At 42.5% G+C, this 25,078-nt stretch overlaps 2 protein-coding genes across 4 annotated transcripts in view; both read left to right on the top strand.

The window, feature by feature from the left end:
• The window catches only part of LOC112556977 (F-box only protein 39-like), an 81,325-nt gene that overhangs the window by 8,586 nt on the left and 47,661 nt on the right, over window positions 1–25,078 (top strand). The window lies entirely within an intron of this gene.
• Window positions 1,152–17,877, top strand: LOC112556975 (F-box only protein 39-like). Of its 2 annotated transcripts, none has more exons than XM_025226499.1 (7): window positions 1,152–1,658; window positions 2,081–2,194; window positions 3,113–3,373; window positions 4,430–4,657; window positions 5,566–5,662; window positions 16,136–16,327; window positions 16,646–17,877. In XM_025226499.1, exons 1-7 carry the CDS (start codon window positions 1,224–1,226, stop codon window positions 16,771–16,773), a joined length of 1,455 nt encoding a protein of 484 aa, XP_025082284.1. In that variant the 5' UTR covers window positions 1,152–1,223; the 3' UTR covers window positions 16,774–17,877. The 2 variants fall into 2 exon arrangements, with proteins under 2 accessions (XP_025082284.1, XP_025082285.1); XM_025226500.1 differs by lacking the exons at window positions 16,136–16,327; window positions 16,646–17,877 and adding exons at window positions 6,533–6,700; window positions 7,018–8,028.

Raw genomic sequence — 25,078 nt, 5'->3', positions numbered from 1 at the left:
TACGACAAATCTTTGTGATATATGATTGAAAGAACATGCAAGGGGACGCGTGCGTGTAGTGAGTGAAAGTGAGATCAAAAACAGCGTCCATGACAGAGACAAAGAGGTAGATACACTGAGCCTATAAATTACTTCATGTTTTTGAATTTATTGACAATAACTTCATTCGAATTCAGGCTTCAACTTAGAAAAAATAAGTTATAAGTAATATTAATAATTGAGCCTGTAGGCTTGTCCACATGGATGTGAGCTCAATGAGCTACACACACGGACGATTACAAAACAAACGGACAAACAAATACATGTATACAACAAACATGTACACAAAATGAGACGATAGAAATGAAAGACTGTTTAGACTCTGTAACACTAAGGATATAAAAGTAAAATATTTGCTGACCAACGTACAATAATTTATCGCCTTACTATACTCACAATAATAATGCCTGTAAGGGTCATTCTTTATCAACATCGAGGAATAAAAAGACCTTTACTAGATGAGCTCGGTTTATTACTTACGACGGTAATGTAGAGGAATTACCAGAGTATGTGTGTATGTGCATGCCCGCTGCTGATAATTCTGAGACCGGTCAGCCAAAAACAAAACAAAACAAAACACAACCGAACCCAACCCAACGCAACCCAACCCAACCCAACCCCAACCAACCAACCAGCCAGCCAGCCAGCCAGCCAACGAATCAAAAAAAAAATGCTCCCACAGACATTGTTGTATTTACACTATGAGTCCACACACACTTCTGTACTTGGACTATGCGCTCATAGACACTGACGTACTTGACTACACGTTCACAAACATTGATGTACATAGACTACTTTCTTGTAGCCACGGATTCCCTCCAGCTTTTGCACTGACGTAGAAGAAGCCAGTCTAGCTTACGAAGTACGAAGGCAGAGCGACGTCTGCACTGAGTGCAACCCATCAAATGAAACAAAAAAAAAATATGGTAGACACAGACATCCATTAAAAGTTTGTACATGTATCTTGGATATTACTCGACCACCTTAAGGACCTCGTCAAACACCGCCATCTTCTCTCTCTGTCAAGCGTGACGTATTATTAAGTTTTAACTCTGACGTATTCTGTGCTCTGACGCGTCTTTCACAAAATGACGACAAATGCACACGTGACTTGTAGTCGGAACAACGCTCGTCTGGTCACACGTGAGAGCTGAAGTACCTGTTGCTGCTACAACCTTTTTACCATGGGTGCCACATTTACTGTTCTGCCGACGCCAGCGGAAGGACGCCAAGACCTCCCTGCTGTCCCATGGGACGCCCTGCCACAGGAGGCACTAGCCAAAATATTCAGGTACCTGCAGGATTGGGACAGGTGTCAAGCGTCCCTGGCATGTAAGGCCTGGCACAGAGTCTTTCGAATGGCCTGCCTCTGGCGAAGCCGCAGTTTTGTGTTTCCAGGAAGCGAGATGCAGCAGGTGTGTTACGACGGCTTCCTTCGCGAGCACGGACAGCACCTGCAGCATGTCATTCTGGACTTTGAATTTCAGAACAATGCCGCTCTACAGTGCTTCAAATCGTTCGTAACAACAGCCAATGAGTCTGCGGCATTTCTATCTATTAAGGTTCGGCACCTTTGTTTCGAAGACCTGCCTAAAAGATGGTCCACTTATCGAGCAAAGGTGCTATTTCTCTCTCAGTCTCTCTCTCCCTCTGTGTGGTGTGTGTGTGTGTGTGTGTGTGTGTGTGTGTGTGTGTGTGTGTGTGTGTGTGTGTGTGTGTGTGTGTGTGTGTGTGTGTGTGTTGTGCTGTGTGTGTGTGTGTGTGGTGTGTGTGTGTGTGTGTGTGTGTGTGTGAAATTATTTTCTTTTTTTTATAGATTTAATTGTTTATATCTTTCTTGAGAAAACAACTTTGATTGCGGATAACTACCAAAAGAAACAGAAATGGGAGATAACACGCGCTACCTTTTTATGTTAGCTATGTCCCTTGGATCAGGTTATCCTTTGACAGTTGGTTAATAATGATGATGATGGGAATTTATAACGCGAAGCATCACGACGTGATTCTGGAGTTTAAATTTCAGAACTATGTCGCTCTACAGAGCTTCCAAGCGTTCGTGGCCAGAGCCAATAAGTGCGCTGCATTTCAATCAATCAAGGTTCGGCACCTTTGCTTCTCCTACCTGCCTAACAGATGGTCCACTTATCGACCAAAGGTGCTATTTCTCTCTCAGTCTCTCTCTCTCCCTCTGTGCTTTTTGTGTGTGTGTGTGTGGGGGGGGGTGTGTGTGTGTGTGGGGTGTGTGTGGTGTGTGGTGTGTGTGTGTGTGAAATTTTTTTTTTTTAGATTTAATTGTTTATATCTTTATTGAGAAAACAACTTTGATTGCGGTTAACGCAACTACCAAAAGAGACAGAAATGGGAGATAACACGCGCTGTCTTTGTATACTAGCTATGTCCCTTGGATCAGGTTATCCTTTGACAGTTGTTTAATAATGATGATAATGAGAACTTATAACGCGCAGCATCACCACCAAGACAGATCGCACTGTCTGCACAGACCACTAAGGAAAAATTAAAGATAACAGCCAGTAAACAGTGAGGTACTATAGACACACTGAGGAACATAAAGATAAAGGACAAGATAGCAGCAGTAGACAGTGAGGTACAGTGAGGCCTTTCACTTGAGTTTCAGTTAGTGCATTGCTATACTAAAAATGTCACCTCACTACAACATCAGCACTTTAGTTTTCCTATGTGTTAAACACGAACTTTACCTATACCCCGCGCTCAATACAAGCTCGATCGTTTGAAATTACAGATCACTTCATTTTTTTTTTCTGCGCGACGAAACAAGTACATGCACAGTTGAAAACAAGTCTTTGACAACAAGTCATCTGCTGGAAGGTCTCTGCGCCCTTATCTGACACCAACAATTAGAATTTAGGTCAACTAATGTGAATATTTCTACAAAAATAATAAAAATACAAAGTCGCAGCCTGTTTGTAACAAGCTCTCGACACCCACACAATCTGCTAACATGCCAGCAACATTGAGCATAACTGTGTGTTTGACTTGGGTTCGCTTCTGATGTTGATGTCATGGTATCATCAGCTGCCCTGTCGTTGCCCAGATGGTGCGAGCCCTGTGTTTGCTGCTGAAACGGCAACCGATGCTGCAAGAGGCCGACTTTTGCTTGTGCCAGTTCACACACAACGAGGGTCTGCAGGTGCTGAAGGCTCTCACTGGTGACCTGCGTTTGAAGCCCAGGCGGAATATCACCACTCTGAGCCTCAGAGAGTTCTTTGAGGCTCCTACACATTACATCAGCTTGAGCACCTTCACAGAGGTCATGGGTCGCTTTACCGCGCTCGCTTTCCTGCGTGTGGACCAGGTAGACCTTCGCTGTGCTTTCGTGTCAGACGTGGGTGTTTTGTAAATGTGACTCCCTCATGTGCCTCGATTCTTTAATAATTCTTCATTCCCTTCTTAAAGACGTTTTTCGCCGTACAGATAGCGGGGATGACCTCGGGGTTACGGGGTCGCAGTAGTAGAAGTGGTCCCATGAATCTTCCTCACGCCCTCTCCATCACTACAAACAACTACACATAGATACGCGTGGAAGCTTCGTAGGACGAGCAATGAAGGTGTTGAGCTAACCAAATTTAGCATCTTATACCATGAACAGCTCATATTATCAAAGTGTGAAATATGTATGATAATAAGTGTTATAAAGTCTCATAATGTTATAGTCAGATGGAGAAAACTCATTTTGGTGACCTTTTCTGCAATAAGACAGGTCACACTATTACTCAGTGCCTTCTTTATTTGTCCCAGAAGGCGTCTCTGAAAATATCGGGTAAAGAAATAATAAGCGAGGATTTCTCTGTCGTACCTAGCAAAGACAGTATATAAAGTCTTTTGTACTCAGTCAGATGTGTCCGCGGCCCTTGTTGGAACACAGAGGGTCAGAATGTTCACGCTCAACTTTAATTTCGTTTTTTCTTTAGCAGTTATTTTCAAACGACATGTATTTTTTTTAGACAATTTGATAATTTTTGAAGTCTTTAAAACTGCAAAGAAGATACGATAGTTCTCTTCCATTGAAGGTCTGGAGAGACCTCACCTGAATTTCCTTCATTGTTATCTTGGTATCAGGAAAACATTTTGACAAAGTTCATCTGTAAAGTTCTGCGATACTGAAGCTGCTTTCTTTCAAATGATTAAACCTCAATGTAATATAGTATTTCCCAAAATATGAATGAATAATCATCGTCATATTTTCTTCCAAGTATTGCTCATGCTTTGTCACGGATTGTATTATCGGGTACAGTACAGCGTGTCCGTTCTCCACTTCATGCATGCATACATTCATCAATAAGTGCATGGATGTATCGTTTCTTTCGTTCACTCGTTAACACCTTCACTTTTCTTCCCCTGAACCATACAGCACTACCTGTGTGAGGATGTGCTGGACAAGCTAATCACCGGCTGCGCACAAACGCTGCGCCACCTGGACATCGTGATGAACGCGAGGGTGGTGCACGCCATCGACTCGCACACCTGGCGGCTCGCTGTCCAGCGGTGTCCGTCACTGACTGTCACAGTGAGGTTAGAGATACCATACACCTTTGAGGAGTACTCTCGTGTGCTCGTGGAGTCAATGCCTTTGACCAGAGTAAGTTCGCTCAATAGAGATTTGTTGGCATTTTTGTGACAATAATAATACGCTTCATTTTGGTCAGCCTTTATCTTTGGGACACATGAGATGAATTGTTGTTCTGTCCATCTGACCAGTCATCTTACAAAATTGCCTCTCTTCTCTACCCAAAGTAGAGAGTTGTTTTTTAACCAGATAAGTGAAATTTAAAGAAAGCAGTGTTTAATGAAAACAAGAGAGTTTTGTGAGTTAAGTAGATGTGTCTGTAGAGAACATCCTGGTCTACGAAAATCTGTAGAACACCTGTGGTGCTAGTGTTGTTATCAGAATGAGGACACTCGAAACAAAGAGCCTGGGAGAAGACTAACGACAATATCTTCCAAATCAGTTATAAGTTAGGATTTCCGGTGCGAAAATTGCTATCCTGCCCATTACGAGAGCAAGTTTAAAAGTTTAAGAAAATATGGAGTGAGGGTCGGGAGGCGAGAGGCGAGAGGCGAGAGGCGAGAAAGCGATGGAACACGTGCAACCCGCTACTTGGCAAAGTGAGAAAAAAGACTGTCTCCCATAGATTGTACAAGTCCATACTCCACAGTCCGCATTCGACTCTTCACTATGTCCATTTCTATGGCATGTTTCGAAAAGCTCCCCAACATGTGTTCAAAGTATCAACACATCCTGTGCGTGTATTCATATGTTTGTGCTCTATACGCATGTGCGTGTGTATGAGGGCTAATTGGTGTGTGTGTGTGTAAGTGAGAGAGAGAGAGAACGAGAGAACTGATGGGTGAGGATGGATGGACGTGGGCATACAAGAGTTTGCGTGCAGTTGATAATGAGAAAGAGCAAAGAGTCCTTACTTGGGGTGAGGGAGAACTGGTGTCCTTGCAAACTCTCCTGGAGACATTTCCCTTCTTGTTCTGCAGGTGTTTCTATGGGGCAGGAGATGGCGTGGTAACATAGCATTTGCTGACGTGGCGCGTTTCCTCGGATATGTCTCTGACATTTTCTTCAACACCATCGGTAAGGAGACTCTTTCCTTTCCCTCTAGCCTTTATTTGAGGTAAGAGGCCTTCACCATCGTCCCTGAGATGACAGTTCGATGATCGCCTTTGATGCTATAACATTTTTTGCAACAACAAGGTTCAATGATTCGCCGAATCGACGTTTCAGTAAGAGTTCCTCCCTCATTTTCCTTCAATAAAGTAACAAACAGCCAACAACTGTCAGACATGAAACTGCGGTTTGCGAAAAACCACAGCCTCAACTTTTTTCTGCTGACCTTCTAAAACAGGGGTGGGCAAATAATTTTCCCAAGGGGCCTCATGAGAAATTGGGATGATTTTTAGAGCCGGACTAATATAGTTAACTCAGTTTTACCCAATACTGTATACATAGTATATATACTGGCGGGCGGGCCGATCAGAGATCTGATTACCTCCCCCAGCTCTACGCTGACCTCCCTTCATTGCCGTCTCGATGATCTACCCGATAACAACATCAAAGGAGTTGGAATCGTTTGAAGATGACGGCTGAGAGGACGATGACTGGGAAAGGACAGAAAGCTCTAGAAACGTTCAGTCATGAATTTCATATTGTGGAATAATGTTTTCCGCTGATAGCCAGTCTCTAAAAAAATCTCCTTCGTTGTATTTCCATGCTGAGAAGGTTTTCAAACAAGCAAACAAATAAATAAAGAAACAAAAACCGGCGGCACGTTTTTAGTCAAACATTTTTCGAAATGCGTGCCTATTCCTTATAAACTCCACCTATCATTAACAGAATAAATCCCAGTAAGTAATGTCTTTATTTGCTAACTTTGTTCATAGCACGTGGTCACGAATAAACAGAACCAGAAAGGTGATGAGTGATGCAGTTCTGCTCCTGTTTCAGAGGAAGTGTGCGTGTACTCGGAGGCTGAGGGATACCAGGAGGTGGACAAGACAGTTGAGAAGCTCATCGAGACATGTGTCCGACTGAAGCGACTTTCGTTGTGCATCCCCTTGAAGCCAGAGACACTGGACAAACTGTCACGTGTTGTAGCCGCCCGCCCGCAGAATGGTTATTTACATCTTTTTCCTAAATGTTATTTCAGACTACTAATACCTGAATATTGTTCTAATATTATTGATAATTTCTCTGCATGTATAAATCACAGTTCTATTATTATTTAATGTTGATTTTTACGTTTATTATTGTAAATTTTACCTTTTTTGTCTTTATTATGCGAGATGACATGATATACGAGATCTCGTATTATTTCTTTTATTTTGAGTGCTACATTGACGTCTAGCACAAGATATTAAATTACTTATTATTGTATAAAACAATAAACATGTTTTGATTTATAGATTGAAATTTCCTTTATTATGTTGCAGAAATGAAACGACTGGAGGTGACGGTTGTTGTTGATGAAGAGATGAATACAGGATATATCCAGGAAAGATGGCCATCACTGCATGGCTTGAGCTTTGATGAGCTTTTTATCGACGATTTTTAAATTTTTTTAAGAACTTTTTCTGTCTTCTTTTTAGTCTATTTTTAAAAGCAGAACTTAAATGGCCGATGAAGTCGTCTACTTTATACTGGAGATGACAGCAAGTTTATTTTTCACACTTGAACCGTTCTTCGACCAGCTGCTGCTAATGATGATGAGAGAGACATGACACACTCAGTGGAGTACGATTACTATTTGCATGGATCCACATGTTCACCTATACACCCAGATTCATACAAATATGCGGTTACGATGATTGCAAGAAGCTACAGCCGCAAGCTGCCTTGGTGTTCACTTGGATGCAAATGGATCAACGCACGGTAGTCGCCATAGCAACCAGCTATTGACTTTCAACTCTTTCCAAGAAATAAATATAACCCCCATAAGTATAAACTGTCACCAGACGCACACAACACCCAATGGTATGCAGAATATTTGTAATCGACATTAGAAGCGACTAAGTTGTGCAACAAAGAAGACATTAATGACTTTCATAACGAGAAGTGATCGCAATTCAGAAAACAAACTAAACCACAGTACGAAGATGAAGAGAGCATCAACAAGGACATAGCCAGGCGCTGACATAGCGACCATGGCATTATTCAATGAACCTGAAGCTGAAGTTTAAAGCGAGGCGACTCTCGAGTATCCCGAATTCTCTCAGATGTGGAGAAACTGCAAGACCGAATGTTCCAGAAGTCTTCAAGGCAACAGTTGGAGGAACGTTTGGAGCACTGAACCTGGTGGAGGGAGATGTAGACACCCTCGCTGTAAACATTAAAGGGGCGCTACTGTCGACAGCATAGGAGGGTCTAGGGCGACATAGGAATAAGAAACAAGCATTGATCACGAATGACATCCTAGATCTCTGTGAACAAAGGAGGCCGTGAAGACAGAAGAGAAAAGCAAACCCGAAGATGTTTCCAAATACATGGAAGTGTTTTGTGCCATCAAGAAAGGGATGAAGGCAGCTAGAGAGAACTGGATGGAGAGCAGTAATTAGAGACGGTAAACACAAATCCTATCTAATTCCATGCTAGTAATACAAAACAAAGTTGTCATTTTGTTCAAAAGGTGTTGTGAGTTACATATTTAGTGTGTGCATCCACAAAACATTTTGTTCTTCGTCCAAACATGTGGATCCAGCCAACCCTCCCCCGTCTCCAGAAGAACTACAAACGGAGAATTTTACCAAACGGCTCGAAAATGTACAGGCGGACTTTACTTTTGCTGCATGACAGTGAAAACAATGAACCTTCTAAACATCATTTAGGAAGTTTATTGGACAGCCGGGTGATTAGAACACCGACATTGCCAGATCGATCCTGGGATGGCGCATCTTGTTTCCACCAGCTGATCCAGATGTTGAATGGGAGTGGGTACTTGTTTCTTTAGATATTGCAAAAGATTCAATCTTTGTTTGGAGTATAAATAAATCTTTTTAGTATTTCAATAACAAGTGTTTTATTCTGTAAGAAAACACAAACATCACATCTTTTTGTTGTTGTGCCTTCTGTTTGTGGAAGTCACAGTTCGCTGCCTTCTTGACGATGCAGCAATGGCGTCCATTGATAAAGTCTGTCTTCAGACATGCTGACCGACAAACACTTTCTCTGTTCCCAGTCTTTGGTATGAAGGATCCAGTAGTGGATCTCATCGTTGGCTTGGTATTCAGATTATGCCAGTCGTGTCCACATGAAGCTCTACGTGGATCTTGTCATTCAGGACGACATTCAGATGATTCCAAATCGTTCCAGATGTTTCCGGATAATCAGAGTTCTAGAACTTTGGTCACATTATTAATGTCCACCGCGCATGTGTAGAAATACTCACACGAATGGTGCTGGTGCCAGTCCTTATCATGCGGGGTCAACATTTTCTCTTTGGAGAGAATATTCGAAAGTAGTTTGCCGCATGAAGTTTCAGGTGTGTGGAGAATCGACCTTTGTCGATCAATTGACTGTTAGTCGGACTGTAGTGAAAGTTACCGATACTTTGCATCGGAGAACATCTAGCGAAATGTTATTGCCAGATCAAGGTTGTGTTTAGGAGACTGTCACGGACCAGTCTATTAGGAACAGGGGGTTGTTTCCCCTGTCTTTTGTTTTTCAAAGATTATTGCCCTTACCTTACATATATGAGTGTGTTTATTGCGTCGTGGTTTCGCGTCAGAATCCGACGTCATTTTATGACGCAATTTGAGAGGGACGTAAGGTGAAAATTATTTGGAAGAGAGCAGACGGCTGTGAGCACGATCAGTCCACAGAGAGGCAGAGACAGCTGGCATGACATGGTGCCAGCTGGAAAGGGATGCCCAGGACAGGGTCCGATGGCGGCGTGTGGTTGCGGCCCTATGCTCCACTGGGGGCGTATAGGAAAGAAGAAGAAGAGACGGCTGTGAGCAGGGAAGAGAGGCGGACGGAAAGTGTGTGTGGTGTTCACTTCGGATATTGTGTGTGTCGATCCCTGCGGATTTATGAGTGGTGTCCGCTTTGGATCATGTGTTGATCCCCAGGAGTATATTTGTGGTGCCCGCTTTGGTTCATGTGCTGATCCCCAGGAGTATATTTGTGGTGCCAGCCTTGGATCATGTGTTGATCCCCAGGAGTATATTTGTGGTGCCCGATTTGGATCATGTGTTGATCAAAGTGCCCAGTCAGCACCTATTATTATTATTAAGCAAAGGAACGTGGTTTCCTCTAATCGTTTGTGTGTGTGGATATCAGTCAAGTGTGGGCAAGACTACACCACTGTTGGCAAGGGGCAGAGAGGATTTTACCTAGACCTTGCAATTTTGGGTGTGAGTAAAGTAAGACTAACGATTTATTCAAAAACATACGACAGTTGGAAGTATATTGAAATGGACATTGTATGTCGTCTTGGTGACATAAGAGAACTGTTGGAGTTACAAGGCGCTGTGTGGAAGACCTATGGACTTTGTATATATTTAGTTAATGTTGATTACTTAAAGTTTTGATTCCTACGACAAATCTTTGTGATATATGATTGAAAAAACATGCAAGGGACGCGTGCCCCTGTAGTGAGTGAAAAGTGAGATCAAAACAGCGTCCATGGACAGAGATAAAGAGGTAGATACACTGAGCCTATAAATTACTTCATGTTTTTGAATTATTGACAGTAACTTCATTCGAATTCAGCTTCAACTTAGAAAAAAATAAATTGTATATAATATTATTAATTGATCCTGTAGGCTTGTCCACATGGATGTGAGCTCAATGAGCTACACACACGGCGATTACAAAACAAACGGACAAACAAATACATGTGAACATACAACAAAGAATGTAGACAAATGAGAGACGATAGAAATGAAAGACTGTTTAGACTCTGTAACACAAGGATATAAAAGTAATAATTTGCTGACCAAGTACAATAATTTATGCCTTACTATACTCACAATAATAATGCCTGTAAGGGTCATTCTTTATCAACATCGAGGAATAAAAGACCTTTACTAGATGAGCTCGGTCTTATTACTTACGACGGTAATGTAGAGGAATTACCAGAACATGTGTGTATGTGCATGCCGCCGCTGATAATTCTGAGACCGGTCAGGTAAAAACAAAACAAAACAAAACAAAACACAACTCAACCCAAGCAACCAGCAAGCCCAGTCAGCCAACCAACCAAAAAAAAAAATGCTCCAAGACATTGTTGTAATTTACACTTTGAGTCCACACACACTTCTGTACTAGGCTATGCGCTCATAGACACTGACGTAACTTGACTACACGTCCACAAACATTGATGTACACAGACTACTTACTTGTAGCCACGGATTCCTCCAGTTATTCACTTACGTAGAAGGAAGCCAGTCTGCTTACGGAAGGACGAAGGCAGAGCGACGTCTGCACTGAGTGCAACCATTCAAACGAAAAAAAATATGGTAGACACAGACATCCATTAAAAGTTTGTACATGTATCTTGGATATTACTCGACAACCTTGAGGACTCGTCAACACCGCCATCTTTCTCTCTCTCTGTGTCAACGTGACGTATTATTAAGTTTTAACTCTGACGTATTCTGTGCTTGACGCGTCTTTCACAAAATGACGACAATGAACACGTGACTGTAGTCGGAACAACGCTCGTCTGTCACACGTGAGAGTTAAAGTACCTGTTGCTGCTACAGAGGATTTCACCATGAGTGCCAGGTTCCTGTTCGGCCGACGCCAGCGGAAGACGCCAAAAGACCCCTGTTGTGCTGCCATGGGACGCCCTCCACAGGAGGCACTAGTAAATGTGTTTAGCTACTGTGATATGGGGAATGCTGAAAGCGTCCCCTGGTCTGTAAGGCCTGGCACACAGTCTTTACAATGGCCTGCCTCTGGCGTCACCGCACTTTTTGGTTTCGTTCTAAGAACGATTTCCAGATGCGGCAAGGGTGTTATGAAGGATTTTTCCGCGAGCACGGACAGCACCTGCAGCACGTTAGTCTGGAGTTTAATAAACCGGACACAGCCGTTGTACAGTGCTTCCAAACGTTCGTGGCAACAGCGAATAAGTGCGCTGCACTCAGACTTCGATCAATCGAGGTTCAAGAATTCTTCTTACCCACCTTGCGGAAGAAATGGACCAGTTATCGAAAAAAGGTGCTATTTCACTCTCAGTCTCTCTCTCCCTCTGTGTGTTGTGTGTGTTGTGTGGTGTGTGTGGTGTGTGTGTGGTGTGTGTGTGGTGTGTGTGTTGTGTCTGTAAGAGATTATTTTCTTCTTTTTTTATAGATTTAATTGTTTATATCTGTATTTAGAAAACAACTTTGATTGCGGATAACGCTACAGTCAAATCTCGCTACTATGCTACCTACCGGGACCGAGCAAAAGTGGCATAGTAGCGAGGTTCATAAAACAGCTTTATTTGTTCAAGTTACCCGTCAGTTTAAAGCTCTCAAGAATCGTCGGCTGGCGCACGTTCTTTCGGTGGATCTCATACCTCTCGTTGTCTAGTCCAGTGGTTCTCAAAGTATTTCGGACCGCGGACAACTTTACTTGAGTAAAATTATGGCGGCAACCAAGCTCTTCTTTGTAATTAAAATGTGAATGCGAGAATGCATCACTTCAGAACATCACTTTGCTGACATATGGTGACTCTCAGCCGCGACCACCTGACTTATGCTGCGGACCACTTAGTGGTCCGTGGACCACACTTTGACAACCACTGGTCTGGTCGATCGCACGCTTGCATCACACCGGGCTTCCCGCTTCTCTGTTGTAATAACGGTGCTCCAATCTCGCTGGACTTCCTCGAGTGGAACAATTTACTCCTCGATCTCGTCCTCTTGGATTTCCTCACTGCACAGCATCTCCTCCATCGTGAAAGACCCGCCACATGCGACGCGATCGCGGAATTTCACAACTCGTGCCTTTACAATAGTGGCATAGTAGAGAGAGTAGGAGGTGGCATAGTAAATTTATTTTGCATTGAATTTATAGTGGGGACCGAGCACTTTATCCTTTGACAGTTGTTTAATAATGATGATAATGGGAACTTATAACGCGAAGCTTCACGACCAAGACAGATCGCACTGTCTGCGCAGACCACTAAAGATAAATGAAAGATAACAGCCAGTAAACAGTGAGGTACTATAGACACACTGAACAACATAAAGATGAGGTACTATAGACACACTCAACAACATAAAGATGAAGTACAAGATAGCAGCAGTAGACAGTGAGGTACAGTGAGGCTTTCACTTGAGTTTCAGTTAGTGCATTGCTATACTAAAAATGTCACCTCACTACAACATCAGCACTTTAGTTTTCCTATGTTTTAAACACGAACTTTACCTATACCCCTCGCTGAATACAAGCTCGATCGTTTGAAATTACAGATCACTTCATTTTTTTTCTGTGCGACGATACAAGTAGATGCACAGTTGACAACAAGTCTTTGACAACAAGTCATCTGCTGGAAGGTCTCTGCGCCCTGAAGTGACACCGACAATTAGAATTTAGGTCAACCAATATGAATATTTCTACAAAAATAATAAAAATCCAAATTCGCAGCCTGTTTGTAACAAGCTCTCGACACCCACACAATCTGCTAACATGCCAGCAACACTGAGCATAACTGTGTGTTTGACTTGGGTTATCTTCTGATGTTGATGTCATGGTATCATCAGCTGCCCTGTCGTTGCCCAGATCGTGCAAGCCCTGTGTTTGCTGCTGAAACGGCAACCGATGCTGCAAGAGGCCGACTTTTTCTTCTGCCAGTTCACACACAACGAGGGTCTGCAGGTGCTGAAGGCTCTCACTGATGACCTGCCCTTGATGACCAGGCTTAATCTCATCAACCTCAACCTGGAAGCGTTCTTCCAGGCGCGGACACTTGACATGAGCTTGAGCACCTTCACCGAGGTCATGGGTCGCTTTACCGCGCTCGCTTGCTTGCGTGTGGACCAGGTAGACCTTCGCCGTGCTTTCGTGTCAGACGTGGGGTGTTTTGTAAATGTGACTCCCTCATGTGCCTCGATTCTTTAATAATTCTTCATTCCCTTCTTAAAGACGTTTTTCGCTGTACAGATAGCGTGGGTAACCTAGGGGTTACGGGGTCATAGTAGTAGAATCTTCCTCACGCCCTCTCCATCCATAACAAACAACTACACATAAATACGCGAGGAAGCTTCGTAGGACGAGCAATGCAAATGTCGAGCTAACCGACACTTCTGATTCCTTTGTTTTCCCAGATGTCCTGTGGTCCGTTTTGCATTTCTTTTTTTCATTTTAGACAGTTTGTTACTAACGACTTTTTTCAATCTGGGCATCTAACACTTAGCCTAAAGTAGTACTTGTCATTCTTAATGATGCCTAGAAAAAGTATGTAACAACAGCTATTTCATACCATATCTGAAAACGACAGGAATTGTATACATTGCAAGGTATTCTATAAAATGCCGCTTTTTCATACATTATTAAGGTTAGTTTCTTTTTTTCACTCGTTAACACCTTCACTTTTCTTCCCCTGAACCATACAGCACTACCTGTGTGAGGCCGTGCTGGACAAGCTCATCACCGGCTGCGCACAAACGCTGCGCCACCTGGACATTGTGATGGACGCGACGGTGGTGCACGCCATCGACTCGCACACCTGGTCGCTCGCTGTCCAGCGGTGTCCGTCACTAACTGTCTCAGTGAGGTTATATGATGTATACACCTTCGAGGAGTACTCTCGTGTGCTCGTGGCGTCAATGCCTTTGACCAGAGTAAGTACGCTGAACGGAGATTTGTTGGCATTTTTGTAACAACAACAGCAACAAGAAGAAGAAGAAGAAGAACAACAACAACAACAACAACAACAACAACAACAACAACAAACAACAAACAATAACAACAACCCCATCAACAACAAAAACAACAATAATAATAATAAAACGAGGCACGGAATCTGTCATCTTAGCGAGCTCTTCTTTTTGGTCAGCCTTTATGTCTGGGACACATGAGATGAATTGTTGTCTTTTCCATCCGACCAGTCATCTTACAAAATTATCTCTCTTCTCTGCCCAAAGCAGATCGTTGTTTTTTGACCAGATAAGTGAAATTTAAAGAAAGCAGTGTTTAATGAAAACAAGAGAGTTTTGTGAGTTAAGTAGATGTGTCTGTAGAGAACCTCCTGGTCAACGAAAATCTGTAGAGCACCTGCGGTGCTAGTGTTGTCATCAGAATGAGGACACTCGAAACAAAGAGCCTGGGAGAAGATTAAAGACAATGTCTTCCAAATTAGTTTTAAGTTAGGATTTCCTGTGCTAAAATTGCTCTCGTGCCCATTACGAAGTTTAAAAGAAAAGTAGGAAATTAAGCGAGAGGCGAGAAAGCGATGAATCATGTGTAAACCACTTCTTCGCGAAGTGAGAAAAAAGTTTTTTAGAGAATGTCCAGGTCTACACTCCACAGCCCACATTGTACTCATCACTATGTCCATTTCTATGGCATGTTTCGAAAATCTCCACAACATGTGTTCAACGTATCAACACATCCTGTGCGTGTATTCATATGTTTGTGCTCTATACGCATGTGCGTGTGTAAGTGAGAGAGAGAGTGAGAACGAGAGAACTGATGGGTGAGGATGGATGGACGTGGGCATACAAGAGTTTGCGTGTAGTTGATAAAGGGAAAGAGCAAAGAGTCCTTACTTGGGGTGAGGGAGAACTGGTGTTCTTACAAACCCTCCTGGAGACATTTCTCTTCTTGTTCTGCAGGTGTTTCTATGGGACATGTGCGGGATGTGCAACATAACGTTTGCTGACGTGGCGCGCTTCCTCGGATATGTCTCTGACATTTTCTTCAACACCATCGGTGAGAAGACCCTTTCCTTTCCCTTTAGCCTTTATTTGATGTAAGAGGCCTCCACCATTGTCACTGAGATGACAGTTCGATGATCACCTTTGATGCTATAACATTTTTTGCAACAACAAGGTTAAATGATTCGCAGAATCGATGTTTCAGTAAGAGTTCCTCCCTCACTTCCCTTCAATAAAGTAACAAACACCCAACAACTGTCAGACATTAAACTGCGGTTTGCTTGGAACCACAGCCCCAACGTTTTTCTGCTGACCTTCTAGAAGCAACTAGCAAAATACGTCCCTTTCTTAGACGTATATCTTCTTACACTCTGATTACCTCCCAAACCTCTACGCTGACCTCCCTTAATTGCCATCTCGATGATTTACACGATAACAACATCAAAGGAGTTGGAATCGTTTGAAGATGACGGCTGAGAGGACGATGACCGGGAAAGGACAGAAAGCTGATAGCCAGTCTCTAAAAAAATCTCCTTCATTTTATTTCCATGCTGAGAAGGTATTTTTAACAAGCAAACAAATAAATAAAGAAACAAAAACCTGCGGCACGTTTTTAGAAATGTGTGCCTATTCCTTATAAACTCCACCCAGACTAAATCCAAGTAAGTGATGTCTTTATTTGCTAACTTTGTTCATAGCACGTGGTCACGAATGAACAGATGCTGTTCTGCTCCTGTTTCAGAGGTAGTGGGAGTAAGTGATAATAGGTGCCTGACGTTGGACGATGAGGCTGAGGGATACCTGGAGGTGGACAAGGCAGTTTTCAACCTCATCGAGACCTGTGTCCGGCTAAAGCAACTGTTCTTGTGTATCCCCCTGAAGCCAGAGACACTGGACAAACTGTCACGTGTTCTAGCCGCCCGCCCACAGAATGGTTATTTACATCTCTTTCTTAAATGTTGTTTCAGACTACTGATACCTGAATATTGTTTTAATATTATTGATAACTTCTCTACGTGTTTTGATCAGACTTATATTATTATTTAATGTTGATTTTTTTATGTTTATTTATTGTAAATTTTACCTTTTTTGTGTTTATTATAAGATGTCATGATACACGAGGTCTCGTATTATTTCTTTTATTTTGAGTGCTACCTTGACTTCCAGAGCAAGATATCAAATTACTTATTATTGTATAAAACAATAAACATGTTTTGATTTATAGATTAAAATTTCCTTTATTATGTTGCAGAAATGAAACGCCTGGAGGTGACGGTTGTTGATAAAGAGAGGAATACAAAATATATCGAGGAAAAATGGCCGACGTTGCGTGCATTAAGCTTTGATGACTTCTTATCGACGATTTTTAAATTTTTTTAAGAACTTTTTCTGTCTTTTTTTTTTAGTCTGTTTTTAAAAGCAGAGCTTAAATGGTGGATGAAGTCGACTACTTTATACTGGAGATGACAGCAAGTTTATTTTTCACACTTGAACCGTTCTTCGACCTGCTGCTGCTAATGATGATGAGAGAGACATCACACACTCAGTGGAGTACGATTACTATTTGCATGGATCCACCCATACACCCAGATTCATACAAATACGCGGTTACAATGATTGCAAGAAGCTACAGCCGCAAGCTGCCTTGGTGTTCACTTGGATGCAAATGGATCAACGCACGGTAGTCGCCATAGCAACCAGCTATTGACTTTCAACTCTGTGCAAGAAATAAGTATAACCCCCATAAGTATAAACTGTCACCAGACGCACACAACACCGAATGGTATGCAGAATATTTGTAATCGACATTAGAAGCGACTAAGTTGTGCAACAAAGAAGACATTAATGAATTTCATAACGAGAAGTGATCGCAGTTCAAAAAACACAAACATCACATCTTTTTGTTGTTGTGCCTTCTGTTTGTGGAAGTCACAGTTCGCTGCCTTCTTGACGATGCAGCAATGGCGTCCATTGATAAAGTCTGTCAAAGACCGGCAGAGCCTGAATATCTGTCATTGCACGTGAACTGTTTGTCGGTGAGCTTGTGGCAGCCACGCGACCAATACAAGTATCACACACCTTTGTTCAAGACTGATTCACACAAAAATCGAAAAGTATATACACATCGACAAATGCGAACGTGGGACAGCGACCTTACAAACATCCTCGGAATTTTAACGAATTCAGTTAATCCTTTTTATGTCTTGAGACACGCTGACCGACAAACACTTTCTCTGTTCCCAGTCTTTGGTATGAAAGATCCAGTATTGGATCTCATCGTTGGCTTGGTATTCAGATTATGCCAGTCGTGTCCAGATGAAGCTCTCAGTGGATCTTGTCATTCAGGACGACATTCAGATGATTCCAAATCGTTCCAGATGTTTCCGGATAATCAGAGTTCGGCAGCCTTCTAGAACTTTGGTCACATTATTAGTGTCCACTGCGCATGTGTAGAAAGACTCACACGAATGGTGCTGATGCCAGTCCTTATCATGCGGGGTCAACATTTTCTTCATGGTTATCTCCCCTCGTACGATTTTCTGCACAAAGACATTTGTTTTGATGAGTAATATAGAGCAGATTTTACTTATACTTGATAGAACTCTTAGATGACAACTGGATCACAGAATTAATGGACAAGAATCATAAATTTTAATTGACGTTTATGTAGAATTCTTGCGATAGACATGCCGTGGAGAGAATATCCGAAAGTAGTTTGCGGCATGGAGCTTTCAGGTGTGTGGAGAATCGACCTTTGTCGATCGATTGACTGTTAGTCGGACTGTAGTGAAAGTTACCGATACTTTGCATCGGCGAACATCTAGCGAAATGTAATTGCCGGATCAAGGTTGTGTTGAGGAGACAAAGAGGTAGATACACTGAGCCTATAAATTACTTCATGTATTTGAATTTATTGACAGTAACTTCATTCGAATTCAGGCTCAAACTTAGAAAAAGTAAACTATATAATATTAATAATTGAGCCTGTAAGACGCTTGTCCACGTGGATGTGAGCTCAATTCTCTACACACACGAAAGATTACAAAACAAACGGACAAACGAATACGAATACGAATACGAATACTTTATTTGTTAGGCCTTTCGGCCCATTCAAAAGGATTGTCATGCAACATGTCACAATACATACAGAGTTTTATTAGCGTAGAATAGCATCTCTTTTCTTTGCCGCTAAATATAAAAACTTGGCAAGATTGGACAGTATTGTTTCATTACTTGTTGACATAAGCATCTGCAGTTGGGAATTATTTGGTCTAGTGTAGTACATTGTCGGAATGAAATTTTTTCTCAGATCTTTCAGGCAAGGACAACATAGTATAAAATGGAACTCATCCTCTTCATCAATTTGACACATAGGGCATATTTTACTTATATAATTGTCAGAATATCTTAAAGTATGTGTCATTATATCTAAAATACCAAATTCTCACTAATGCATTTCTGATGAAAGTATTAACATCTAAACTCAAATACATCTCTCTGTGAGTCACAGATTTAATTTACTTATAGAAACTATACCTTTCACTGCTATTGATTATAAAATCCCATTCTTGCCAGTGACAATCAATCAATCTTTGTTTAAAACATTTTATAAAATTGCTTACTGATTCCACTCCTTGATTTAGCCAAACATGTCCAAAACCATATCTAAAAAGAAGTAACCTGATCTCAGATACCCAGTTTTGCTTTCCATTATTGTCTAATCGTTCTAACATTTTATAAGCTCTCCATGGGAGTCTTTGTTGCTCCATCCTTGTTAATTTTATCCAATATCTGACACAGCTTATGTATATGCTAACGAAAAGTGGATATCTGCCAAAATCACCGTATATCATCATGTTAGGAGTGCGTGTACCCACACCCAAAAATCTTTTCATAGCATATGTGTGAACTTTTTCAATTTCTATACAGACATTTCCATGAAGGTAGTCTGGTAAAAACATTAACAGAATGGTTTCCTATTTTGCATAATGTATTAATGATGCAGAATACTGCTTTCTTGGCCTTAGCAGTTAGGTCTTCAGACGCACGGGAAAAACTTAATCTTGTGGAGAAGTAAAGGCCTAAATACTTATATGTATTTACCATATTTATTTGTATACCTCCATAGAGCCACCTTTCACTCGCTGCTAAAAATCCCCCTTTTCTAAAAACAACAATATTATGATGATGATGATGATGATGTAGTTTTATAGCGCGCCAGTATCCGCATCACAAAGATGCGCTCAATGCGCGGTGATCCCAGCAGCCACCAAACTGCAGGTCAAATGAAAACTTCAAAGTTTAAACAAGTGAGTCTTCAGATTTTTCTTGAAAGATCCAATACTATCAGACTCCTTGTCGAGAGGGGAAGCGAGTTCCACAAAAGCGGGGCTACATTGGAGAAGGATCTGAAACCCGCAGTCTTCTTGTTAGCATTCCCTGACTGAACACTCGGTCGTTCAAGTCTGAAGTGTGCTGCTGAACGAAGGTTCCGCTGGGTTGGTAACAGCGAATGAGTTCTTGCAGATAGGCAGGCGCAAGGTCGTGAAGACAGCCATAGGTTAAGGTTAACAATTTATGCTCAATTCTCTTCTCCACAGGAAGCCAATGTAGGTCACGAAGTACAGTAGTAATATGGTCAGTTGTTTTCTTCCCTGCCACTATCCTCGCAGCCGTATTTTGCACTCGCTGTAGCCTCGACAACTCGCTCTTTGAAATCCCCCAGAGGCAGCTGTTGGCATAGTCTAATGTAGAACCGATGAGGGACACAGCAACTGCATTTGCAGTCTTCTTATTAAGACTGGGTCGGAGTCGTCCAAGAGTGCGGATATGGAAATAACATGCCTTGACTACAGAACTGACATGATCAGACATAGAAGATTGTCAACATAGAGTCCAAGGTTCCGTACGGAGCTGGGGAGAGGAATTCTAGCTTGACCCACTTGGATGGAGTCTAGAGAGACTTTACTAAGGCTAAGCTTGGAACCACATAGCATCGCCTCTGTCTTCTCATCATTAAGCTTGAGTTTATTCCTCAGCATCCATGACTTGACCTCTAAGCAACAATCTTCTACAGCACAAAACTGCCTCACGCACCGACTCACTGTCAGTACTAAATGAAAAATAGAGTTCAGTGTCATCTGCAAACATCTTACGGTTCACATTATGCTTTCTCAATGAGAGGACCAAGCTGAGATGTGTAAATAGAAAATAGAACCGGGCCCAAAACAGAGCCCTGCGGGACACCGCACAGCAGTGGAACTGTCACTGAAGCTTGATTGACCATCACCCTTTGTGTGCGATCACTGAGGTAGGAATGGAACCACTGCAAGGCGGAACCACCAATTGCCCACCTCCATCTGGAGACGAGTCAGAAGAGTGGTGTGATCAATGACATCGAAGGCCGCACTCAGATCAAGGAGGACCACAAGAGTCACTTTCCCTGCATCCGCACTGCACAGAAAGATCGTTCATAAGACGCAGAAGGGCTGTCTCACAGCTGTGCTTGGGTCTATACGCCGACTGGAATTTATCCAATAAGCTGTAGCGGTCCAGGTGGAATGTCAACTGCTGAGCAACGACACGCTCCACAAGTTTCGAAACAAAAGGCAAATTCGAAACAGGTCTATAGTTTTTACACAAGCTAGGTCCAAGTTGTGCTTCTTTAAGATAGGCTGATCACAGCTGTTTTAAATTGTCTGGGTACAGAGGCAGAGAAAAGGCTAGCATTGACTATGCGAACTAGTACAGGAAGTAGAATGTCAAGGTGCTGGAGAAGAACACTAGTGGGGATAGGATCATCCACAGACGTGGTTGGGCGACAACGCCGAACTAATTTCAATAGTTCATCTTCTGTCACTAGTTGAAAGTTAGAGAGGGGCGTGCCACAAAACAAGTCACTGGTCTGCTCCACAGTAGCAACCGAGTCACTGAAGCTGTCCATGATGGTCTTTATCTTGTCTTCAAAGTAAGCACTTAGTGTACTGGCAGCGATCTGATCATCCATCTCTGGAAGAACAGGCTGAGTCACATCTTTACCCAGGAGACCATTCACAACTCTTGTTTAGATTAACATTTAGGCCCAGTCGTACTGATGCGTTATATAAAGTATTTAGCTGGTGTTGTAGTCCTACTATAGAGAAACGGAGAAACAAATACATGTATACAACAAACATGTAGACAAAATGAGACGATAGAAATGAAAGACTGTTTAGACTCTGTAACACTAAGGATATAAAAGTAAAATATTTGCTGACCAACGTACAAGACTTTATCGCCTTACTATACTCACAATAATAATGCCTATAAGGGTCATTCGTTATCAACATCGAGGAATAAAAAGACCTTTAATATATGAGCTCAGTTTATTACTTACGACGGTAATGTAGAGGAATTACCAGAATATGGATGTGCATGCCCGCCGCTGATAATTCTGAGACCGGTTAGGTAAAAACAAAACAAAACAAAAAAAAAACCACCACAACCCAACCAACCTAACCCAACCCAACCAGCCAGCCAGCCAGCCAACCAATCAAAAAAAAAAATGCTCCCACAGACATTGTTGTACTTACACCGAGTCCACACACACTTCTGTACTTGGACTATGCGCTCATAGACACTGACGTACTTGACTACACGTCCACAAACATTGATGTACATAGACTACTTACTTGTAGCCACGGATTCCCTCCAGTTTTTGCACTGACGTAGAAGAAGCCAGTGTAGCTTACGAAGGACGAAGGCAGAGCGACGTATGCACTGAGTGCAACACATCAAACGAAACGAAAAATATGGTAGACACGGACATCCATTAAAAGTTTGTACATGTATCTTGGATATTACTTGACAACCTTGAGGACCTCGTCAAACACCGCCATCTTCTCTCTCTGTCAAGCGTGACGTATTATTAAGTTTTAACTGTGACGTATTCTGTGCTCTGACGCGTGTTTCACAAAATGACGACAAATTAACACGTGACTTGTAGTCGGAACAACGCTCGTCTGGTCACACGTGAGAGTTAAAGTACCTGTTGCTCCTACAAGGATTTTACCATGAGTGCCAGGTTCACTGTTCGGCCGACACCAGAGGAAAGACCTCAAGACCTCCCTGCTGTCCCATGGGACGCCCTCCCACAGGAGGCACTAGTAAATGTGTTCAGATACCTGTGTGATGTGGACAGGTGTCAAGCGTCCCTGGCCTGTAAGGCCTGGCACACAGTCTTTACAATGGCCTGCCTCTGGCGTCGCCGCAGTTTTTCGTTTCGTTCTAAGAACGATTTGCAGATGCGGCAGGTGTGTTATGACGGATTTTTCCGCGAGCACGGACAGCACCTGCAGCACGTGTATCTGGCGTTTGCTAAACCGGACACAGCCGTTGTACAGTGCTTCAAAGCGTTCGTGACCACAGCGAATGAGTGCGCTGAACTTAGACTTCGATCAATCGAGGTTCAGCAATTCTTCTTACCCACCTTGCGTAAGAAATGGTCCGGTTACCGAAAAAAGGTGCTATTTCTCTCTTAGTCTCTCTCTCCCTCTGTGTGTTGTCTGTGGTGTGTGTTTTGTGTGTGCGAGAGATTATTTTCTTCTTTTTTTTAATAGATTTAATTGTTAAATCTTTATTGAGAAAACAACTTTGATTGCGGATAACGCAACTACCAAAACGAACAGAAATGAGAGATAACACGCGCTACCTTTTTACGTGGGTTACGTCCCTTGGATTACTTTATCCATTGACAGTTGTTTAATAATGATGATAATGGAAACTGATAACGCGCAGCATCACGACAAAGATAGATCGTACTGTCTGCGCAATGAAAAATAACAGCCAGTAAACAGTGAGGTACTATAGACACACTGTACAACATAAAGATGAAGTACAAGGTAGCAGCAGTAGACAGTGAGGTACAGTGAAGCCTTTCACTTGAGTTTCAGTTAGTGCATTGCTATACTAAAAATGTCACCTCACTACAACATCCGCCCTTTAGTTTTCCTATGTTTTAAACACGAACTTTACCTGTACCCCTCGCTGAATACTAGCTCGATCGTTTGAAATTACAGATGACTTTTTTTTTGTGCGCGATGATACAAGTAGATGTACAGTTGACAACGAGTCTTTGACAACAAGTCTTTGTCATCTGCTGGAAGGTCTCTGCGCCCTGAAGTGACACCAACAATTAGAATTTAGGTCAACCAATGTGAATAGTTATACAAAAAATGATAAAAATCCAAATTCGTAGCCTGTTTGTAACAAGCTCTCGACACCTACACAATCTGCTAACATGCCAGCAACACTGAGCTTAACTGTGTGTTTGACTTGTGTTCGCTTCTGATGTTGAGGTCATGGTATCATCAGCTGCCCTGTCGTTGTCCAGATGGTGCGAGCCCTGTGTTTGCTGCTGATACGGCAACCGATGCTGCAAGAGGCCGACTTTTTCTCCTGCCAGTTCACACACAACGAGGGTTTGCAGGTGCTGAAGGCTCTCACTGATGACCTGCCCTTGATGACCAGGCGGGATATCATCACCCTCAAACTGGAACAGTTCTTCGAGCATAGGACACTTGACATCAACTTGAGCACCTTCACCGAGGTCATGGGTCGCTTTACCGCGCTCGCTTTCCTGCGTGTGGACCAGGTAGACCTTCGCCATGCTTTCGTGTCAGACGTGGGGTGTTTTGTAAATGTGACTCCCTCATGTGCCTCGATTCTTTAATAATTCTTCATTTCCTTCCTAAAGACGTTTTTCGCCGTACAAATAGCGGGATGATCTCGGGGTTACGGGGTCACAGTAGCAGAAGTGGTCCCATGAATCTTCCTCACGCCCTCTCCATCACTACAAACAACTACACATAGATACGTGAGGAAGCTTCGTAGGACGAGCAATGAAGGTGTTGAGCTAACCGACACTTCTGATTCCTTTGTTTTCCCAGTAAAGATGTCCTGTGGACCGTTTTGTATTTTTTTTTCTCATTTTAGACAGTTTGTTACTAAAGACTTTTCCAATCTGGGCATCTAACACTTAGCCTAAAGTAGTACTTGTCTTTCTTTATGATGCCTAGAAAAAGTATGTAACAACTCAGATATTTCATAGCATATCTGAAAACGACAGGAATTGTATACATTGCCAGGGTAATCTATAAAATGACGCTTTTTCCATACATTATTAAGGTTAGTTTATTTTTTTCACTCGTTAACACCTTCACGTTTATTCCCATGAACCATACAGCACTACCTGTGTGAGGCAGTGCTGGACAAGCTCATCACCGGCTGCGCACAAACGCTGCGCCACCTGGACATTGTGATGAACGCGAGGGTGGTGCACGCCATCGACTCGCACACCTGGTCGCTCGCTGTCCAGCGGTTTCCGTCACTAACTGTCACAGTGAGGTTATATGAAGAATTCACCTTCGAGGAGTACTCTCGTGTGCTCGTGGAGTCAATGCCTTTGACCAGAGTAAGTACGCTGAACGGAGATTTGTTGGCATTTTTGTGGCCATAACAACAGCAAGAAGAAGAAGAACAACAACAAAAACAACAACAACAGCAGCAGCAACAACAACAACAAACAACAGCAACAACAACAATAATAATAATAAAACGAGGCAAGAAATCTGTCATCGTAGCGAGCTTTTCTTTTTGGTCAGCCTTTATGTCTGGGACACATGAGATGAATTGTTGTTCTGTCCAT

The sequence above is a fragment of the Pomacea canaliculata genome, linkage group LG2, assembly GCF_003073045.1.
Source record: "Pomacea canaliculata isolate SZHN2017 linkage group LG2, ASM307304v1, whole genome shotgun sequence".
In the NCBI taxonomy this organism is placed as follows: domain Eukaryota; kingdom Metazoa; phylum Mollusca; class Gastropoda; order Architaenioglossa; family Ampullariidae; genus Pomacea; species Pomacea canaliculata.
The sequence above is the reverse complement of the archived record's forward strand: the minus strand, read 5'-3'. Positions and strand labels throughout refer to the sequence as shown.

Excerpts from the sequence above, each read along its gene's own strand:
- LOC112556975 (XM_025226499.1), top strand. The coding sequence starts at position 1,224 with ATGGGTGCCACATTTACTGTTCTGCCGACGCCAGCGGAAGGACGCCAA. Across the intron at positions 1,659-2,080 it reads GGTCCACTTATCGAGCAAAG|AGCTTCCAAGCGTTCGTGGC; the intron begins GTGCTATTTCTC and ends GTCGCTCTACAG. Across the intron at positions 3,374-4,429 it reads CTTTCCTGCGTGTGGACCAG|CACTACCTGTGTGAGGATGT; the intron begins GTAGACCTTCGC and ends TGAACCATACAG.